General features: G+C 36.3%; 1 protein-coding gene across 1 annotated transcript; it reads left to right on the plus strand.

Moving 5' to 3' along the window:
• Positions 1-4,544: 4,544 nt before the first annotated feature.
• Positions 4,545-5,531, plus strand: LOC124508272 (olfactory receptor 11H2-like). The gene has a single exon (XM_047074673.1). It carries the CDS (start codon positions 4,545-4,547, stop codon positions 5,529-5,531), a length of 987 nt encoding a protein of 328 aa, XP_046930629.1.
• The last annotated feature ends 14,831 nt before the right edge of the window (positions 5,532-20,362 follow it).

Consider the following 20,362-nt stretch of genomic DNA (forward strand, 5'->3'; position numbering starts at 1 on the left):
TTCAGATACGATCTCTTTAAATATTGTTTCTGACTTTTCCTTTCTTCAGGATTACTAATTAAACTGTTAGACTTCCATATTTAACCTCTCTTCCATTTTTCTCTTTTTTTTGTCTATTCAAAATGCATTAATGTAGAAAGTTTTCTGATGTAGTCTCTAGTTAATTTATTTTCTTATTTGCTGTCCCATCCACTATTAAACCTGTCCGTAAACTTTTAATTTTCATTATATTTTCATTTTTATTTCTGGATAGTTATCTTTTCTCAAAAAAAATATATCCCAATATCCATTAATCAGCATGTTTATACATCTGCCTGGTGTCATTGGATGTGGATGTTACACAGTAGAGAAGTTGAAATCAATTGCCATGATGGAAGAAGTCTGTTAGGGATGGGAGAGATGGATGTTAAAAAAACGATGCTGACCTTTAGCTTTTATGGAGAAGAAATGCCTGCCAGCTGCTAACTCAGTGGTGGGGATGTGTCAGCAAAAAGTGAATCTAAATACCACAGAAAACAAATCTACATGCCAAATGTTACTGTTCACTAAGGCAGAAGAAAATTCCAGTGAATTTCCAATATCCTTGCAAACTTGATGCTAATAAAAGTATCTCCATCACAGTGGGCAATTCCCCACCATGATGTACACAAATTTTGGAAAAAATTCCTTCATTACAAAATGGACATATTTTCATTTGGATTGGTACAAAAGATAATAGTTGACAACCTGTGGTATGTCTACCACAGATGACATTAAGATGGAAAGAACTGATCCTAGACAAAATTATTAAGTGGGCAACTATATCTTGGTTCCTGTTCACTCTACCTTTTGTAATTCTTCCCAATCACCATATACATATTGTGGTTCTAACTCACACTGACTCTTGATGCTCAAAGATCCCCGCATTGCACTATAATGACCTATAAATGTTTTATTCTTCAATTTTTTTTTGCTCAAATGCCAAATACAAATGGGAATTTGATTATTCTTTGTTACTATGCCTGATTCCAGAAATTCCCTAAAAAGTCAGTCAGATGGTGAGATCTTAAAGAAATATGCAGGAAACATATTAGAGGAAATATTTTTGTAATATGATTATATGGGCCCCTTATACTCAACAAAAAAAAAGGATAATTCTTAAAAAAAAAAAAAAAGTACATGCACACACAAAAGCTTATAAGAGGGATACCTGGATGGCTCAGTGACTTGAGCATCCAAGTCTCGATTTCTGCTCAGGTCATGACCTCAGGTTCCTGGGATCGAGACCTATGCCAGGCTCTGCACTGACAGATTCTCTCTCCTCTCTCTCTCTATCCCTCTCCCGCTCATGCACTCTCTTTCTCTCTATCCCTCTCTCTCAAAATAAATAGACTTAAAAAAACAAAAGCTTAGAAGAATGTTAAGAGAATCTTGAGAGAGCTCATCATGCTATGACACTACAAAGCTAATACAATAAGACATTAATTCTGAAGAAAACCAAAAATGTAAAATGTACCATAATGGATTTACTTCCTGCACTAGAAACAAATATTTCACAGTCTTTAAGTTGTCCCTTTTTTTTTCCTCATAAGCCAGAATTTTTTTTTCTACATCTCTCTGGGGATTGACAATAGGGCTGCCTCCTTTCCCTAGAGGAACCTTGGTTTTACAAAGTAAAGGACAATTCATAATTAGCTTTGAGTTCAGAAGACACAGCCACATATTCATCTTACACAACTATTTATTTTTCCTAGTTCTTCTACCAAAGACACCTAATCACAGAAGGTAAAGGCAGATATTGGCCTGAGAGACTAGCCTACCCAAAGGACTACCAAAGGACTACTGAGGTGAGAAGTCACTTTTTAAAATACACAAGGGGCCAATCTCTGGAAATACAGACTAGAAATATATAGAGAATAGGGTCCTCTCCAGAACTCCATTTCTATATTAAATGTTTTATGTAGGTGTTACTTGAATGCTTTCATCCAAATTAAAAACTGGAAACAATTTCCAATATCTTTCCCACATCATCTTCCAGGCATCTCCCCTGATGAGACTCTGGCAACCACTGCACAGTTAATTGAACAAAAGAGAGTTTGTTTTTCAGTGAAGGTCTTGGAATCCACATTTTTGAGACTAAAATTGAGACTGAGAAGAAAGGACATAGCTGACCCACTCTTCCCAGACATAGCTACCAGTATGCAGAAATTGCATCATGCTCCTACCTTTTTTTTTTCCCTAGAGAAATAATCCTAATTTTTGTTATTGTTCTTAGTATCTTTGATGAAAGATCTGAAGGACAAAATCCAAATAGCTTTAATTCCTGGCAAAGTCGTGGTGTTTGCCACTAACTGAGGTAAGTACAGATGAATCAGCTTTCTAAAACATTAATTTTTCTAGCTTTTTCACAACTCCAAGATAGGTTCTTTTGAAAACAAGAGTCAGTTATGACAAGAACTCATAGAAGATAATGTTAAACAGGACTGAAAGCATTGTTTCCCTGATTCCATTTTAGGAGCTGTATGTACACATCACTCCAAGGTTCCAAAGAGACATAGCACTGAAGACAAAGTCACAATACAAATACCATTCACTAGGAAGTCTTAGCAGGTTATGAAATTAGGAAAAGCAAATCAGTTTTGAGATGTTTCATAAATGCATTTAAAACTAATGTTGGGAAAGTGTTTAAAAAAAAAAAAAAAAAAAAAAAACTAATGTTGGCTCTTCATGTCGTGTGTATATATATGTAAACACACACATATTTAACTCATGAGTAGCCACAGCTGGGAAAATCACAGTAATGGTTTTATCTGGTAAAAATAGATCGTATGATATATCACTGCAAGCTGAGAGAAGCAGACCCAGGCAGAAAACCTGGCCAAACCAAGATAATGGCATGGAGAAATTAAAAGTCCTGCAGGATATGTCAGACATAAACATACTTAATACCAACACCAGAAGACTCCTTGGAAAGAGAGAAGTATTTCTTTACCTTAAGTGAAGAAACCAAATCAAACTATTTCAGGTCTTTCCTCTTCCCTGAGTTGCTATACATTTTCTTCATTAGGTTGGCCACAGAAACCAGATCATGAAATGTTTGGGGAAATAATCAACTCAATCTAGATCAGAACACAAACTCCTATTTCTTCTTAAATACTAAGTCAATCTGTCTCACTGGCTGCTTCCTCCAGTTATATTTCTTCTTGGGCTTCATGGAGTACTTTTCTTCTAATAATACTTTTACAGAAATATGAATTGAAGTAGCAACTGTCTGAAGTGGGCCACAAGAGCAGAGAAAAGCAGAGTTTCTCAAAGAAAATCTTCTGGGTCCATAGTGCTGCTTTACTGAGTAATTTAGTCTTGAGGGAAAGAAATGTATCAGGGCTACATCTACCCACCCTAGGACCTTGGTCATGTAGCTGTATTTGATAACTAGAGTATTCAGATGGCACAGACATCGAGAAGTCCTAGGAAAGCAATTTGGGCAGCTCCTTGTTATGGTTCCCAGGTATCTTCTCAGTGCTTTCATAGGTCATATTTACAACCTTTCCCTTTTCTCTGTGGACAATTGAAAGGAATAGGCTTCAATAGGACCCAAAGGAACCAGTGCATATACATTTTTAGTGTAGGCTGGGTCCACTTCAGGATCTCAAATAGGATGACTAACCATCCATCCTGCTTCCCTGGGCCTAATAGGTTTCCTGAATCACAAGGCGGTCAATGCCAAAATTGGGACAGTTCCAGACAAACAGGTACATTTGGTTACCCTAATCACATACCATATTTGTCTACTACCTCCTCTTTGTAGTATGCCCTTACTCTCATCTGCTCCTACAACTTCCCTCCCAGCTTCAAGGTCTAATGGAATGGTTCTTTCCCTACATACATGAAATGATTAAGGGCTTCTAGATAGAAATCTGAATTAAGATTCAACTGAAGGTATAATGATTTACTCATTTAACAATTACATAGTACATATGGCCTAAAACATAATGTATTAGATACAGAAAAAGAATCAAAGATGATTAACAGTTGGTCTCTGTTCTCAGAGGTTGATAGTCTAGTAGGTAAGCTAAAACATGTAAAGAAATATCCATGATACAAAGTATAAGGTGTAAATTATTTAGTGCAGAAAACTACCAGAGATTTTAGAATGTTACTTCTCATTCATTCTAGCTTAAAAAAATAATGAGTCATTTGTTTAATGTTGATTCAGCAAATATGTGGGCATGGCTATAGAGGCTGCACTGCACTAGGCATTGATAATATAGAAATGAAAAACATAACTTCTGTCTCATAAAGCTTATACACTGAAGAGATAGAAAAGCAAAAAGATAGAAAGAAAGAAGGAAGGAGCAAAAGACACCTTAGGTAGGGAGAACAGCATGTCATTTGGTGGAAATGCAACTATTCTTACTGGACATTGAGCTCAAAGGTGCACAGGGAAAGAGATGAGGTTAAATAAGTAGATAAAGATCAGATCATGAAGGACATTGTATGTTATGCTCAGTTGTTAGGATTTGGTCTCATGGTGATGTCTCATTGCTGCACAAATTACATCCTAAATGAACATCTCTGGATCAGGATCCTCTTCTGAGTCAGTGAGAGAATTCATCCTTCTGGGTTTTCCCTGCAGCAGGGAGATTCAGGTCATCCTGTTTATGTTCTTCTCCATCATCTACCTCCTGACTCTCATGGGAAATGGAGCCATTATCTGTGCTGTTTTTTGGGATCAACATCTCCACACCCCCATGTACATCCTGCTTGGGAATTTTGCATTCCTGGAGATCTGGTATGTCAATTCCACTGTTCCAAACACACTGATTGACTTCCTCTCAGAGACCAAGACCATCTCTTTCACTGGATGCTTCCTTCAATTATATTTTTTCTTTTCCATGGGCTCCACTGAATGCTTCTTTCTCTCAGCAATGGCCTTTGATCGCTATTTTGCCATCTGTCATCCTCTGCATTATGCCACAGTTATGACCAGACAACAGTCTTTCAACCTAGCAATTTCCTGTTGGGTATGTGGCTTTCTCTGGTATCTGGTACCTGTTATTCTCATCTCCCAACTGCCTTTCTGTGGTCCTAATGCAATTGACCACTTTGTATGTGACTCAGGCCCACTGCTGACCCTTTCATGTGCTCCTGCCCCCGTGTCCAAGCTCATCAGCTATACCCTAAGCTCCCTCATCATCCTCCTTAGCTTTTTCTTCATCCTCATCTCCTATGCCCTGGTTCTACTTGCTGTGCTTCAGTTGCCCTCAGCATCCAGTCGGCATAAGGCCTTTTCAACATGTGGATCCCATTTGTCCGTGGTGCTGTTATTCTATGGCACGATTATGGTGATGCATGTGAGCCCTGGATCCAGCCATTCTACCCTGATGCCAAAGATCATGACCTTGTTCTATGCAATGGTGACTCCACTCTTCAACCCTTTGATTTATAGTCTTAGGAATAAAGAAATGAAAAATGCTCTCTGGAAAGTTCTGGAAAAGTTTAAAATGTCTTTAAAAGTCTTTGACAGCAGACCCAGCAGAAGTGTGAAATAATCTAGTTTAGTATGATATGGGTGAAATGGCCACCCTTTTACTTTCATTCACTTGAGCAGTCATTCATTGGACATATAGTCACTGAAAGCCTCCTCCAAATTAGACACTTTGCTTGACACTGGATTATAAAGATAATTAGGAAGATAATTCAGACCGAGTCTCTTCCATCAAATAACAATCTGGTAGGGGAGACAGACAAGTAAGAAGATAATCGCCATAAAATGCAATAAATGTTCTTATCAATATACATACAATTTGTCACAGAAACACAAAGAAAGAAACATTTAATTTTGCCTGGGTTTTGTGGTGGTAGAAATTAGTGTTAAGGAAAACTTCAGTCAAAGCAATACGAGACATTTGTGTCTGTGGTGGGAATAGGGAAACGCTTATGTTTCTGTTCAACTTCTAGCTAGATTTTTCAATTACATTGTGATGTCTTTGAAAGGATATGGGACTTTAAATCAGAAGGTCTGGATAGGAACTCATTCTTCCATCAATCAACTATGTGAATTTGGCAAGTCACTTAATTTCAACTAAAATTGGAATGGTAATTTCTACACAAGAGAACAATTAGTGTGTGGTTCTAGTGAGATAATGAGACATCTCTTGCACATAGAAAGCATGCAATAAATGTTAAATGAATATGAATATTTATGAATTCTGTGTTTTCATGTTCTTTAACAAAATCAAAAGAAATCACAGACTCCGCATGTAAGTCACCTCCCATTACTATCGGCAAAGCCCTTTTACAACAGATCTCCTCGACTTTTCTGGGGACATAGTGTAGATTTCTTTCATTTACATCCAAAATACCCTGTGATTAAGTTTTTCTTTGGTTTGGTTTAGTTTTGGTGTACATGCACACACAGTATTCTAAAGAATTAATCCTCAAACTGGCTTTTGTATATCCGTGGGAATACATGAAGACTTTCCAAGAGGTACATAAGCATAGATAGGTCAATTTCCGGATCCTCCACTTACATATGTACATTTTCCTAAATCTGCTGTGCCTGAGAACACACAGGTTGCTGGAGCTTCAAACGGCCTCATTTCACACAATCACTCTTCTCCCACTTCAAATATAAAGCTTGCCTTTCACCTATTCTGATCTTAATATTAACATTGCTTAAGTAGGGGCGCCTGGGTAGCACAGTCGGTTAAGCGTCCGACTTCAGCCAGGTCACGATCTCGCGGTCCGTGAGTTCGAGCCCCGCGTCAGGCTCTGGGCTGATGGCTCAGAGCCTGGAGCCTGCTTCCGATTCTGTGTCTCCCTCTCTCTCTGCCCCTCCCCCGTTCATGCTCTCTCTCTCTCTCTGTCCCAAAAATAAATAAACGTTGAAAAAAAAATTAAAAAAAAAAAAAAACATTGCTTAAGTATATATACTTCTAGTTAGGGCATTAAATGAGTCATTTGAAATACTGATCTCTCTACTGTGAGAGTGAGTGAACTTAACTGTCAGATAATAAATCCTTTTGTTGACAGGTGGTTTACCAATTATTTGTTTCCAACACAATTAAAGTAGAATGGCTTTTTGGGGTTGTCCCAAAAGAAAAACTGAGGCAAGGCCTTGGGTGCAGGTAGTTTATTGGGAAGTAGATTCAGGAAACAGGAATGAGGACTAAGAAGAAGCTACAGTAATCACTGAGGGATTGATTCCCCTAGAACCTCTGAGAATTGTCTATCTGAATGGCATGAGGCTAAAACGTTTATCAAATAACTATGGTTGCACCTTTACTCCTTATGTTTCCAAAATGTATTGGCTGGTATGCTAAGCCAGCAGCTGTGACTTCAGAAAGTGCCCTGGGAAGAAAGCAGAATAACACATGGGTGTGGACTGAGGGGGAAGGGATGCCATCAGGCTGATTCTGAGCTCCCAAGGGACTCTATGCAGCCAAAATCAGAGGTGGGTCAGGAAGCTCAAAAACATTCAGTACAGAGGCTACTTAATTGATTTGCTTAACAGACAATTACAAATAATTTTGTAGTTAACAGGCAAAATGTGGTAGTGGTAAGAACCGGGCTGTTTGAATTCAAATCCTGGCCCCTCCCATCTGCATGACTCCATTATTTCATATTTAAAGAGGTAACAATAAGAGAACTTTCTTTATAGTGCTGTGGTAAGGATAAAGTGAATTCATGTACTTGTCAGAGAACCTAGCAAAAGTGAATACTAAACTACCTCCATCATTATGATATTTTGTTCTTCTGTCTGCAGATAATTTATTCTCAGTACAGGCTCTCATTTGGAAGTTAATTTTCCATCCAAAAGAAAATTCCCAATTACTAGAATGTAGCTGAAAACATAGGCATTAGAACAGAGTTAACTAGTCAAAACAATGCATACTCAGATCAGAGTGTGATAGAGTATAGAATATACCAATAATATAGGCATTCCTGAGTCACAAAGCAGAAATATTAGTGTCTTAAAGGAAAAGCAGACTTTCTCAGCAATACAACTGACAAAGACTATCTTAACATAGGTTATGAGCAAATGCACATGCAAATGCTGAATCACTCATATTAAAAAAAAAAAAGCCCTCATGTAAAAGAACATAAGACATGCAGAAAATTACCAGTATAGTCAACACATTGTAAAAACATTTATAAACAAATGTACCCCAGAATGAAACAGATTATTATGTTATTATCATAGGCACTTATTTCATGAGAAGGAACTAGAACTTGATATCAGATTTCTACTTTCAATAGTTTATTGTGTAATACTTATAGTTTAATGAATACATTATATTGAAGACCATATACATTTCTTATTTTTATAGGTTGGACTTTCATAGATAATATGCTCTCTGTCTTCTTCAAATTCCTAGTTAACCTCTTTACTTCAAATATTGCTATATATCATTCTTTCTCAACTAGGAGTATCTATCAAAATCAATAGGACCTTTCTACAAATTATATTTGCCTGAACCCTGTCCCTGGAGATTCTAATTCAGAAGACGAATGATGTGTCTTAACATGTCAATTTTGTAACAAAATCTCTATAGATGAGTCATGTTCACACAACCCAGTTAAGAAAAGAAATTTTATAAATCAAAACCACATTGAGATAACACCTCACACTGGTCAGAGTAGCTAAAATTAACAACTCAGGAAACCATAGATGTGGAAAAGGGGGAACCCTCTTGCACTACTGGGAATGCAAACTAGTGCAGCCACTCTGAAAAACAGTGTGGAGGTTCCTCAAAAAATTAAAAATACAATTACCCTACAACCCAGCAATAGCACCACTAGGAATTTATCTAAAGGATAAAGGAGTACTGATTCATAGGGGCACATGTACCCCAATGTTTATAGCAGCACTTTCAACAATAGCCAAATTATGGAAAGAGCCTAAATGTCCATCAACTGATGAATGGATAAAGAAGATGTGGTATACATATACAATGGAATACTTCTTGGCAATGAAAAAGAATGAAATCTTGCCATTTGCAACAATGTGGATGGAAATGGAGTGTATTATGCTAAGAGAAATAAGTTAGAAAAAGACAGATATCATATATTTTCACTCATATGTGGAATTTGAGAAACTTAACAGAGGACCATAGGGAAAGGGAAGGGAAAAAAAAGTTACAAACAGAAAGGGATACAAACGACAAGAGACTTAAATACAGAGAACAATCTGAGCATTTAGGGGGGTGGAAGGTTTGGGGGGGCAGGGAAAATGGGTGATGGGCATTGAGGAGGGCACTTGTTGGGATGAGTACTGGGTGTTGTATGTAAGCCAATTTGACAATAAATTACATTAATAAGAAAAAAACTGTTTCCTGCTCCTATTCAAATCCTCTTCTTCCATTATTCTCATCAGAGAATAATGACCCTCTGCTGTAGCCCACACTGTCCACATTCCAAATCAGCTAAAATCCCTGTGGCTCTTCTTTAATACAAAGTCAATGCACTAATTGAAGAGAAAACCTAATCATTCTATTTACAATACTCCAATTTTAAATTCTTTCTACAGAATCCTAAGCAACTACAGTTCTACCACTCTATTTGCTGTTGTTAAATTACTGCTAAAATCCATGCAAAAGACAAGACTCAAAGAATGTGTTCTCCATAAAGTTTTAGAAAAATTTTAGACTGCAGTTACCTATGAGAGTGGTCTCAATCTCTCTTCCCTTTCCTCTCTTCCGTTTCCTCTCTCTCACTCTCTCTCCACATATTCTCAGGGATCTCTCTGGCTTTTAGCAGAAAAAGAATTTGCCTTCAAGTTAGGCAGTTTCTAAAAATAGTCTTCTCCACTATACAGATACCATTTACTCTGTGATAATTTTGTTGCTACATAACTAAAGTCTTTCCTGACTCTCAAGCCAGAGTTCTATCTAATCATATCATGACCTGTATAAATGCTCTTACATACCAAAACAAAAACTCAATATCTATTATTTGTGAATCAGAGTTGTTTCCACTGCTAAATCTGGAAAAGATCATTTTTGTGCAGGGGATATGTGTATTCCTTTGCTCTGAAAGCCTTACAACCTTCATGCTATGGACTGAATATTTGTGTTGCCCCAAAATAATACATTGAAATGCTAATCCTCAGTGTGATGGTACAGTATTGGGAGGTCACAAGAGTGGAGCCATCATGAATGGGATTAGTGTTCTTATAAAAATGACCCCCGAGAGATCCCTGGTTCTTCCACTGTGTGAGTATTCACAGTGACAACCATCTGTGAATAAGAAGCATGTCCTCACCAGACTCTGAATCTGCTGGCACCTTGGACTTTCCAGTTTCTGGATTTGTGAGAAATAGATTTCTGTTATTGATATGCCAGCCAGTCTATAGTAATTTTGTTACAGCAGGAAACAGACTAAGACACTTCAGGAAGTAGATAGCTTTTTAGTAGCATGACCTTTCCAAGCATAAACCCCTCACATACAGCCTGGTTTTTCTGGTGTCATACAATGACAAAACCACCCCACATTGGCAACTTCGTGCTATCATAAAATATGTTGAGAATTGCAAAACTCTCTACGGTTTTTAATTCTTTTCCTTGTAGGTATTATGGCCACACTCAGGATAGCATTTGTCAAATGATGCATTATCATTGTTGAACGATCTTTACCAAATAATGAGGTTTACATATCATTCAGTCACAGATTCTTAAGGTTGGAAAGAAACTTCTATATAAGCCCATTCAGCTATACATCTAATGCTCCACCCCAACAACTGGTTCTCTAACGTATTGAATTCCCATCCAGTGATGAGAAAGTTATTTGATTTCTGCCCAAGAAAAAAAAATCCTTGTAATTTTGTGTGGTGATGGTTATGGGTGTTAACTAGACTTATTGTGGAAATCATGTTGTGATATATACAAATATTGAATCACTATTTTCTACATGTGAAACTAACATGTTATATGTTCCTTATGTCTCAATAAAAATATTTAAAAGGTCTTTAAAAATTTGGGGGGACGTGGGGGGACAATACAATATATATGCTTATAAAATATATTAACAGGTCAAGGCTAAAAATAAACTCATCTGAGGGGTACCTGGGTGGTTCAGTCATTTGAGCATCAGACTCTTGCTTTCGGCTTAGGTCATGATCCCAGGGTTATGGCATAAAGGCCCATGTCAGGCCCTGTGCTGTGCATGGAGCCTGTTTAAGATTCTCTCTCTCCCTCTGCCTCTCTCCCATGCTCATGTACTCTCTCTCTCTTAAATAAAAAAAGTTAAAAATTTTTAAAAATAAATGAAAATAAACTCACCTCAACACAATCACTTCATTTACTAAAATGGACAATTAACATCAAATTAATCTAAATCGCCATTATTTGTTTTTCCTGCTTTGAGCATAAGTCTTCTCACTGATAATACTGTAAAACAAATACTGAGACAACAGTAAGGGAAAGAGATCCTATGAGTTTGGGCAGACTTAAGGCAAAGCATATTAGAGAATGAAGAAAAGAAACTAATTGCAGTAGATGTGGGTAGTGACATTATTAATATTTAAACTAGTCCTCTAGCTATTTGTTGTTTTAGGAACTTGTAATAGATGGAGGACACAAGGTCTGAGGGGATGGATCATGAAAACAAAAAATTTTTAGATTGACATTACTTGAGAGAAGCAATTTGTTGACTTGATGGGTCTCTAATCTGCCTATTTCTTTTTCATTCTCTGGTTCATCCAAAGTAGCTTCCTTACTGTAAGGCTTTCTTCCTTACCCACTCCCATCCTCTCCCTTCCCCCTCCTAGCATCCCAAAAATTCACATCACAGCTAAACCACCCTTTCCATCAAGGTTCTCTATACACAGTTTCTCCTAGCTAGAATGCCCTCCTCATTCAGGTGAGTTCTACTGTTCTCTTTGAACCTCATGATAACTACAAACCCAAAACCTATGACAGACACACAAAAATAAAGAGAAAGAAAGCCAAACAAAACACTATGATACTCATCCATTACAAAGAAAGAGGGCAAGAGAAGAAGGAGAAAAGAACAAAAAATAACTACAAAAACAATCAGGAAACAAATTTTAGATTAAATGATAATAAGTACATGCCCATCAATAAAGACTTTAAATCTAAGTGGAGAATCTTAAATTCTCCAATCAAAAGACATAGAGTGGTGATATGGATAAGAAAAAAATAAGACCCATCCATATACTGCCTACAAAAGATTCATCTCAGCCCTAGGGATGCAAACAGACTGAAAGTGAAGTGATGATAAGACATTCACCATGCAAATAGAAGTGGAAACAAAAGCTGGGGTAGTAATACTTAGACCAGACAAAATAGACTTTAAAACAAAGAGTGTAACAAGAGACAAAGAAGGGCATTAAATGATAAAGGGATCAACCCAGCAAGAGGATAACAATTTTAAATATCTGTGCACCCAACACTGTAATATCTAAATGCATAAAGCAGATATTAAGAGACATAAAGAGAGAAATTGATGGTTATAAAATAAAAGTAAGAGACTTTAACATTCCATTTACATCAATGAATAGATCATTCAGACACAAAATTAATAAGGAAATAATGTCTTTGAATAACACATGCACCAGATGAACAGAACATATACATGTAAAATATTCGATCCCAAAAGAACAGAATATATGTTCTTTTCAAGTGCACATGGAAAACCCTCCAGATTAGATCACATATTAGGTCATAAAATAAGCCTCAATAAATTTAAGAAGATTGAGATCATACCATGCATGATTTCTGAGCAAAATGCTATGAAACTAGAAATAAATCACAAAAGAAAAAAAAACTAAGAAAAACACGAACACATGGAGACTAAATGATACTAAACAACCAATGGGTCAATGAAGCAAAGAAGAAATCGAAAAATACATGGAGACAAATGAAAATGAAAATACAACAGTCCAAATAATCATTGAGACACAGCAAAAAGTGGTTCTGCGAGGGAAATATAAAGCAAACAGGCTTACCTCAAGAAACAAGAAAAAACTTAAACAGTTTAACCTTACACCTAAAGGAACTAGAAAAAAAAAGAAAAAACAAAGTCAAACATGAGTAGAAGAAAGGAAATACTAAAGATCAGAGCAGAAATTAATGATGTAAAGACTTAAAAAAACAACAGAAAAAAATCAACAAAACCAATAGCTGGTTTTCTGGAAAAAAAAAAAACTAAACTAAACTAAAAACCCGTAGCCAGGCTCATCAAGAAAAGAAAGAGAAAAGACCTAAATAAATAAAATCAGTAATAAGAGATAAATGACAACTGACACCTCAGAAATACAGAGGATTGTGAGAATACTATGAAAAATTATATACCAACAAACTGGTCAATCTAGAAGAAATGGATAAATTTCTAGAAATGTATAACCTCCCAAAACTGACCCAGGAAGAAATAGAAAATCTAAACAGATCAATTATAAGTAACAAAATTGACTTGGTAATCAAAAAAACAAACAAAACATAAAAGTCTAGGACCAGATGCATTCACAAGTGAATTCTACCAGACTTTTTTTTTTTTTTTTCCAGGGCGCTTGTCTTTTTCTTTTTTCTTTTTTTTTTTTTTTACTTTTTTTTTTATATATATGAAATTTATTGACAAATTGGTTTCCATACAACACCCAGTGCTCATCCCAAAAGGTGCCCTCCTCAATACCCATCCCCCACACTCCCCTCCCTCCCACCCCCCATCAACCCTCAGTTTGTTCTCAGTTTTTAACAGTCTCTTATGCTTTGGCTCTCTCCCACTCTAACCTCTTTTTTTTTTTCCTTCCCCTCCCCCATGGGTTCCTGTTAAGTTTCTCAGGATCCACATAAGAGTGAAACCATATTCTACCAGACTTTAAAGAAGAACTAATACCTATTCTCCTCAAACTATTCCAAAAAACAGATGAGGAAGGAAACCTTAAGTCTAGAGAAAAAACTGAGGGTTACTAAAGGTGAGGGCACTTGTTGTGATGAGCACTGGATGTTTTGTGTAACTCATGAATCACTAAATTCTACACCTGAAATATAGAATTTAAATAAAAACTTGAAAGAAAAAGAAAAGAAAGTAAAAACAAAAGAATAAAATACCTAAGAATAAACTTAACCAAGAGGTGAGTACTTAACCTGTACTCTGAAAACTATAAAACACTGATGAAGGAATTCAATATGACACAAACAAATGGAAAAATATCCCAAGCTTCAGGATTGAAAGAATTAACATTATCAAAATGGCCATACTACCCAAAATAATCTACAAAATCAAAGCAATACCTGTTAAGACACCAACAGTATTTTTCACCAAACTAGAATACTAAAATTCATATGCAAACACAGAAGACCCTAAATAGCCAAAGCAATCTTGAGAAAGAATGAAGCTGGAGGTGTCACAAATCCATATTTCAAGATATACTAGTTATCAACAATATGGTACTGGCACAAAATACACACATAGATCTATAGAACAGGATAGAGGGGCACCTGGGCAGTTCAGTCAGGTTAGCACCCAACTCTTGATCTCAGCTCAGGTCATGATCTCACAATTTGTGAGTCTGAGCCCCGAAATTGGCTCCGTGCTGACAGTATGGAACCTGCTTGAGATTCTCTCTCTTTTCCTCTCTTTCTGCCTCTCCCACATGCACTAACTCATCTCTCTCTCGCGCTCGCTTGCTCTCTCCCTCCCTCTCTCTCTCAAAAATAAAAAAAAAAAACTTTAAAAAATAAATAAAATAGAAAAGTAAAAAAAATAGAACATGATAGAACCCAGATATAAGCTCATACTTATATGGCCAATTAATCCATGACAAAGAAGGTAAGAATGCACCATGGGGAAAAGACAGTCTTTTCAATAAATGGTTCTGGGAAAACTGGACAGCTACATGCAAAAGAATGACACTGGAACACTTTCTTACACCATATACAAAAGTAAACTCAAAATGAACTAAAGAGTTAAACATGAGACCTGAAACCATAAAACTCCTAGAAGGGATTATAGGCACTAATTTCTCTGACATTGGCCATAGCAACATTTTCCTAGATAGTTTTCCTGAGGCAAGAGAAACAACAGCAAAAATAAATTACTGGAACAATGTCAAAATAAAAACCTTTTGTACAGAGAAGGAAACCATCAACAAAATAAAAAGCTTTCTGAATGGAAGAAGACATTGTAAATGATATACCCAATAAGGGGGTAATATCCAACATCTATAAAGAACTTACACAACTCAACATCAAATAAATAAATTAATTAATTAATTAATTAATTAATTAAATAAAATAATCAAATTTAAAAGTGGGCAAAGGATCTGAACAGACATTTTTTCCAAAGAAGACAGTTGGCCAGCAGACACATGAAGAGATGCTAAACATCACTAATCATCAGAAAAATGCAAATCAAAACCATCATGAGATGTCACTTCACATCTGTTAGGATGACTAAAATAAAAAGGACAAGAAATAGTAAGTGGTGGCAAGGATGAGGAGAAAAGGAACACTCATGCACCATTGGTTATTAATGTAAATTGGTATAGCCACTGTGGAAAACAGTATGGAGTTTCCTCAAAAAGTTAAAAGTAGAAATACCATATGATCTAATAATTCCACTATTGGGTATTTACCCAGGGAAAACAAAAACACTAAGTCAGAAAGATATATGTGCCTCCTATGCTTATTGCACCATTATTTACAATAGTCAAGACAACCTAAGAAAGCAACCCAAGTGTTCATCAATAGATGAATGGATAAGGAAAATGTGGTGCGTACACACACACACACACACACACACACACACACACACACGGGAATATTATATAGCCATAAAAAAGGATGCAATAGATTATGCCATTTGAGACAACATTGGTGGACCAAGAGAGTATAATGCTGAGTGAAATAAGTCAGACCAGGAAAGACAAATATCATATGATTCTACTCATAAACAGAATCTTAAAAAACAAACAAAAAAAGAAAAAGAAAAAGCAGAATCAGACCTATAAATACAGAGAACTAGTGGTTGCCAGAAAGGAAGGGGGGTGGGGAGCTGGGCAAAATTGATGAAGGGGAGGGGGAGATACAGGTCTCCACCTACGGATTTAACAACTCAGGAATAAAAAGCAGAGCATAAGGAATACATTTAGTGATACTGTAGTAGCAATGTAACAGGACAGATTATAGCTGTAAATGTGCAGAACACAGTATAATATGTAAACTTGTCCAATCACTAATTTGCACACCTGAAATTAATGTAACATTATGTCAACTATACTCAAAATGAAAATAATTAAAAATTTTGCAAAAAGTATTAAAAAATAAAAAATAAAAGTAAATTCATTTGTCCTCTAATTCAATGCTTGTGAAACTACCTTAAGTGAAGCCTAGCTTTTTTTCTCCAATTCATTAGTTGACAATTTTGTAAAGTAAAAATAAGTAGAAACTGAAATATAAAAACATATATATAGCCCATTCTGTATTATTAAACACACATAAAACTTGTTTCCCATAAATGTTTTTATTTCATAGTGTTTTCTTTCTCAGCTTTTTATTGACATTACAGTTAGTTAACATACAGTGTGATATTAGTTTCAGGTGTACCATATAGTGATTCAACACTTCCATCCAACACCCAGTGCTCATCACCAGTGACCTCCTTAATCCCCATCATCTATGTAGCCCATTCCCCACCCACCTCCCCTCTGGTAACCATACGTTTATTCTCTATAGTTAAGAGTCTGTTTCTTGGTTTGCCTCTCTTTTTTCTCCCCATGTTAGTTTGATTTGTTTCTTAAATTCCACATATGAGTGAAATCATATGCTATTTGTCTTTCTCTGACTGACGTATTTCCCTTCCATAATACTCTCTAGCTCCATCCATGTTATTGCAAATGGCAAGATTTCATTCTTGTTTATGGTTGAGTAATAGTTCTTGTGTATGTATATCACATCTTCTTTATCCATTCATCAGTAAAGGACATTTGGGTTCTTTCCATAATTAGTCTATTGTTAATGTGTGTGTGTGTGTGTGTGTGTGTGTTTAAATGCTTACTCTTGATTTCTGTATTTGCCATGGACTGGTAACAATTTGAGGACTGCATTGGTGCACTGACCATACTTTGAGTAGCATTATTCTACGTCATACCTCAAGCCCTCTTCAATGAGCTAAGATGTCTGTCATAGGGAGTTTTAACCTATATATATTTCTCCCTTCCTCCAAATTTCTTTCACATCTGTAAATACAGGATAATGCAGTCATGCACCTTGGAGTTGTCTTTATTAACTTTGGTATGCCAGGTGTTGTTTTTACAAATAATAAAACTCATATAATTTTTAAAATGTCATTTATATGACAAATATTTAATGAAGACCAGTAGATGCATGTATTTTTTCACCTTGATTAATTCTAAGTTGATTGATGTTTGTTCTCAACTTTAAAAGACTTAACAATGTGGGAGGAGAGAAAAGATAAGTACACAAATAACGATAACATACAGCAGCTTGTGACAAATGTTTTAGGAAAGATACAAAGATGGTTAAATAAAAATTCAGAGATGGAAAAGTTGCTTTGGTTAGGGGAATAAGGAAAAGCATTACGGAAAGATGTCATTTGAAATAGACCTTGAAGGATAGATGGGGGTTTTGCAGGTGTATATGGAAGTAATGAAGATTCTAAACAGAGAGACCACAAAGAAATGAATATGGGAAATTCAAAGCTATCTAGAGAATAAAATGCTGTCCAATCTATGTATAAAAGGGAGTAAGGAAAGATAAGAAAATTGATACCAATTTATGGATAACTTGAGAATTTCTGAATAAAACCATTGATGTTTTTTATCAGGCAAGTAATAAGATCAAGGCTATGTTTTAGGAGTTTCTAAGTCCTGAAGTAGTATAACGAAGAGGTAATAAAGGTCTAAATACCATTTTTCCTCCTTAGTCTTTCCATGTGAGGAGTTTGTTTTTAGATATTCCTCAGTCATTCTGTGGTCCACAGACCCGCGTTCCTATGGAATACAATCATGGTGTTCTCTATCAGTTTACACTATGTGGTATGAGCATCATTCCCACCTGGGGGTTTTAGTCATACTACATTAATTCCATATGCCATAAGGTAAAAAGGGGACACCAATCAATGACATCAAATACTTCTCTCATATTAATTGGGAAGCCACATGTTCCTCTGTAGTATTGCAGTCAGTTAACTTAAAAAACTGACACTTTTTTAAGTATTCTGACAAGCTGTCCTTTTAAAAGCTACTTCTAACTTCTACAAATTTTATTGTCAATGTCCTACAGTGTTCTATACCTCGACATTTTCCTCATCAAGCTCACTGTACTTCATTTCTGTATCTTTCAACATGTGCACAGACATTAGAAGTGTTCCTGAAACTCATATCAAAACTTTTGGTAAGGCACCTGGGTGACTCAGTCGGTTAAGTGTACAACTTCAGGTCAGGTCATGACTTCGCAGTTTGTGAGTTCGAGCCCCGCATCGGGCTCTGTACTGACAGCTCAGAGCCTGAAGCGTACTTTGGATTCTGTGTCTCCGTCTCTCTCTGTCCCTCCCCCACTCATGCTCTGTTTCCCTCTCTCTCTCATAATAAACATTAAAAAAATAAAAAAAACTTTTGGTGACACATTTTGCTTTATTGTTCCTCAAATTTTGTCTTCTAAAAACTTTTTAGAATCCATATTCCAGGTAGGCAAACTATTTGTAAATAATAGTGCCTCAGAGAAGTTGTCACTCTTTACTGACTCCTCAGAGAACATGCAATCATTAACTTTTTAAGTATCCATCAGCTTAGAGAAGAACTTTCCTAATACCATAGAGGCCAAGTCCCAGGAGAACGTGTGATAAAGAAAGTACATTCTTAATTTTTGTGAAGCAATAAAACTCTTTATCCAGCTGGACAAAGAAGTATATGGTTCATCACCCAGGTCCCCTAGAGATTTGGTAGATGTCAAAACTATGGTATTTTTACCTTTTGAGCACTGCACAAAGTCATGACACCTCCGTGTCAATTCTCTTTCATTCCAGAATTTCTTAATTTTAATATTAATATTCCTGTTTGGGAACGTTTAAAAAATAGATACATGCTACTAAAAGCACAAAGACAGCTTCCACCAAATCATTATAAAAGACTTCTCAGAGCACTGGTATGGGCAATAGTTTAGAAGCAAATTTGTTTTTGAAAATTTTGTGTTTGTGATCCAAATGTAAGCCTTTACAACTTTCAGAACTCACATCCCTGCATATTGCCACACAACACACACACACACACACACACACACACACACACACACGCACGCACACACGCACACACACTCAGGAAACTCAGATCCCTGACACCTTTTCCATGAGAATGTAGGATAAAGTAAGTGTACTTAAAGAAAAAGTATTTGACTTCTCTTTTCTGGTGCAATTTTTTTAAGTTTTCTTAATATTTATTTATTATTGAGAGATGGAGAGACACAGAGCGTGAGCAGGGGAGGGGTAGAGAGAGAGGGAGACACAGAATCTGAAGCAGGCTACAGGCTCTGAGCTGTCAGCACAGAGCCTGACGCGGGGCTCGAACTCACAAACTGCGAGATCATGACCAGAGCCACAGTCAGTCGCTTAACCAACTGAGCCACCCAGGCACCCCATCTGGTACAAATTTTTAATTTCAACAAGCATATAAGAAAAATCAATCCCAAATTTTATGGAAAGAAAAAGACTTCAAAAAAAGTCCCATACCTAGCTGTTATTTTGCAAACTTTTACAGGTGAAAGATTAAGTGAAAACTTAAAGCCACTGCTTCCTACAGAAGACACTGAAGAAATGCAATATTAAAAGTCAGTGTTGGTAAGTAAAACTATAGAATTACATTTTTACGATGCTTAAGTTAACAGCAGTAACAACCAAAATACAGGGATATTGGCTTTAAACTTACTGCCAAATTGCTATACAATATGTCCATTTCTTTTCATATTTAAATGATATGTTAAGTAATATATTTAATTGAGATGTTAATGGTAAAATTAAAACCTTCTTTACTGAGTCTCTTGCACTATAAAATGGGTTTAGGATAAGAAACTAAGTGTTAACTCTGTGTTATATGCTACTCAGAAACTATCATAGATCATTCCCCACCCAAAAATAACAAGCTTTACAAAGTGAGTTTAATTTTGCCTAGTTCTATCATGGTGGCATAATGAGGGAGAGATTCAGAAGCAGGCAAAAGTTTGTTTCTGTGCAGCCAGCTACCTACTATGCCCAAAACTCAGAGTATATAGCCAAGAACAAGTAGACTACATTCTCTTCCTGATGACCCCATGTTCATTGTCTTCTCTTTACCCTGAAAGAGGAGCACATTTGAAACCAGTCCTAACTGATAACAATATGTCTCTTGATCTTGCAGGTTAGTGACTCA

The sequence above is a fragment of the Lynx rufus genome, unplaced genomic scaffold (assembly GCF_022079265.1).
Source record: "Lynx rufus isolate CCGP_SWC_20201006 ecotype Redwood Valley unplaced genomic scaffold, mLynRuf1.p SCAF_13, whole genome shotgun sequence".
NCBI lineage: Eukaryota > Metazoa > Chordata > Mammalia > Carnivora > Felidae > Lynx > Lynx rufus.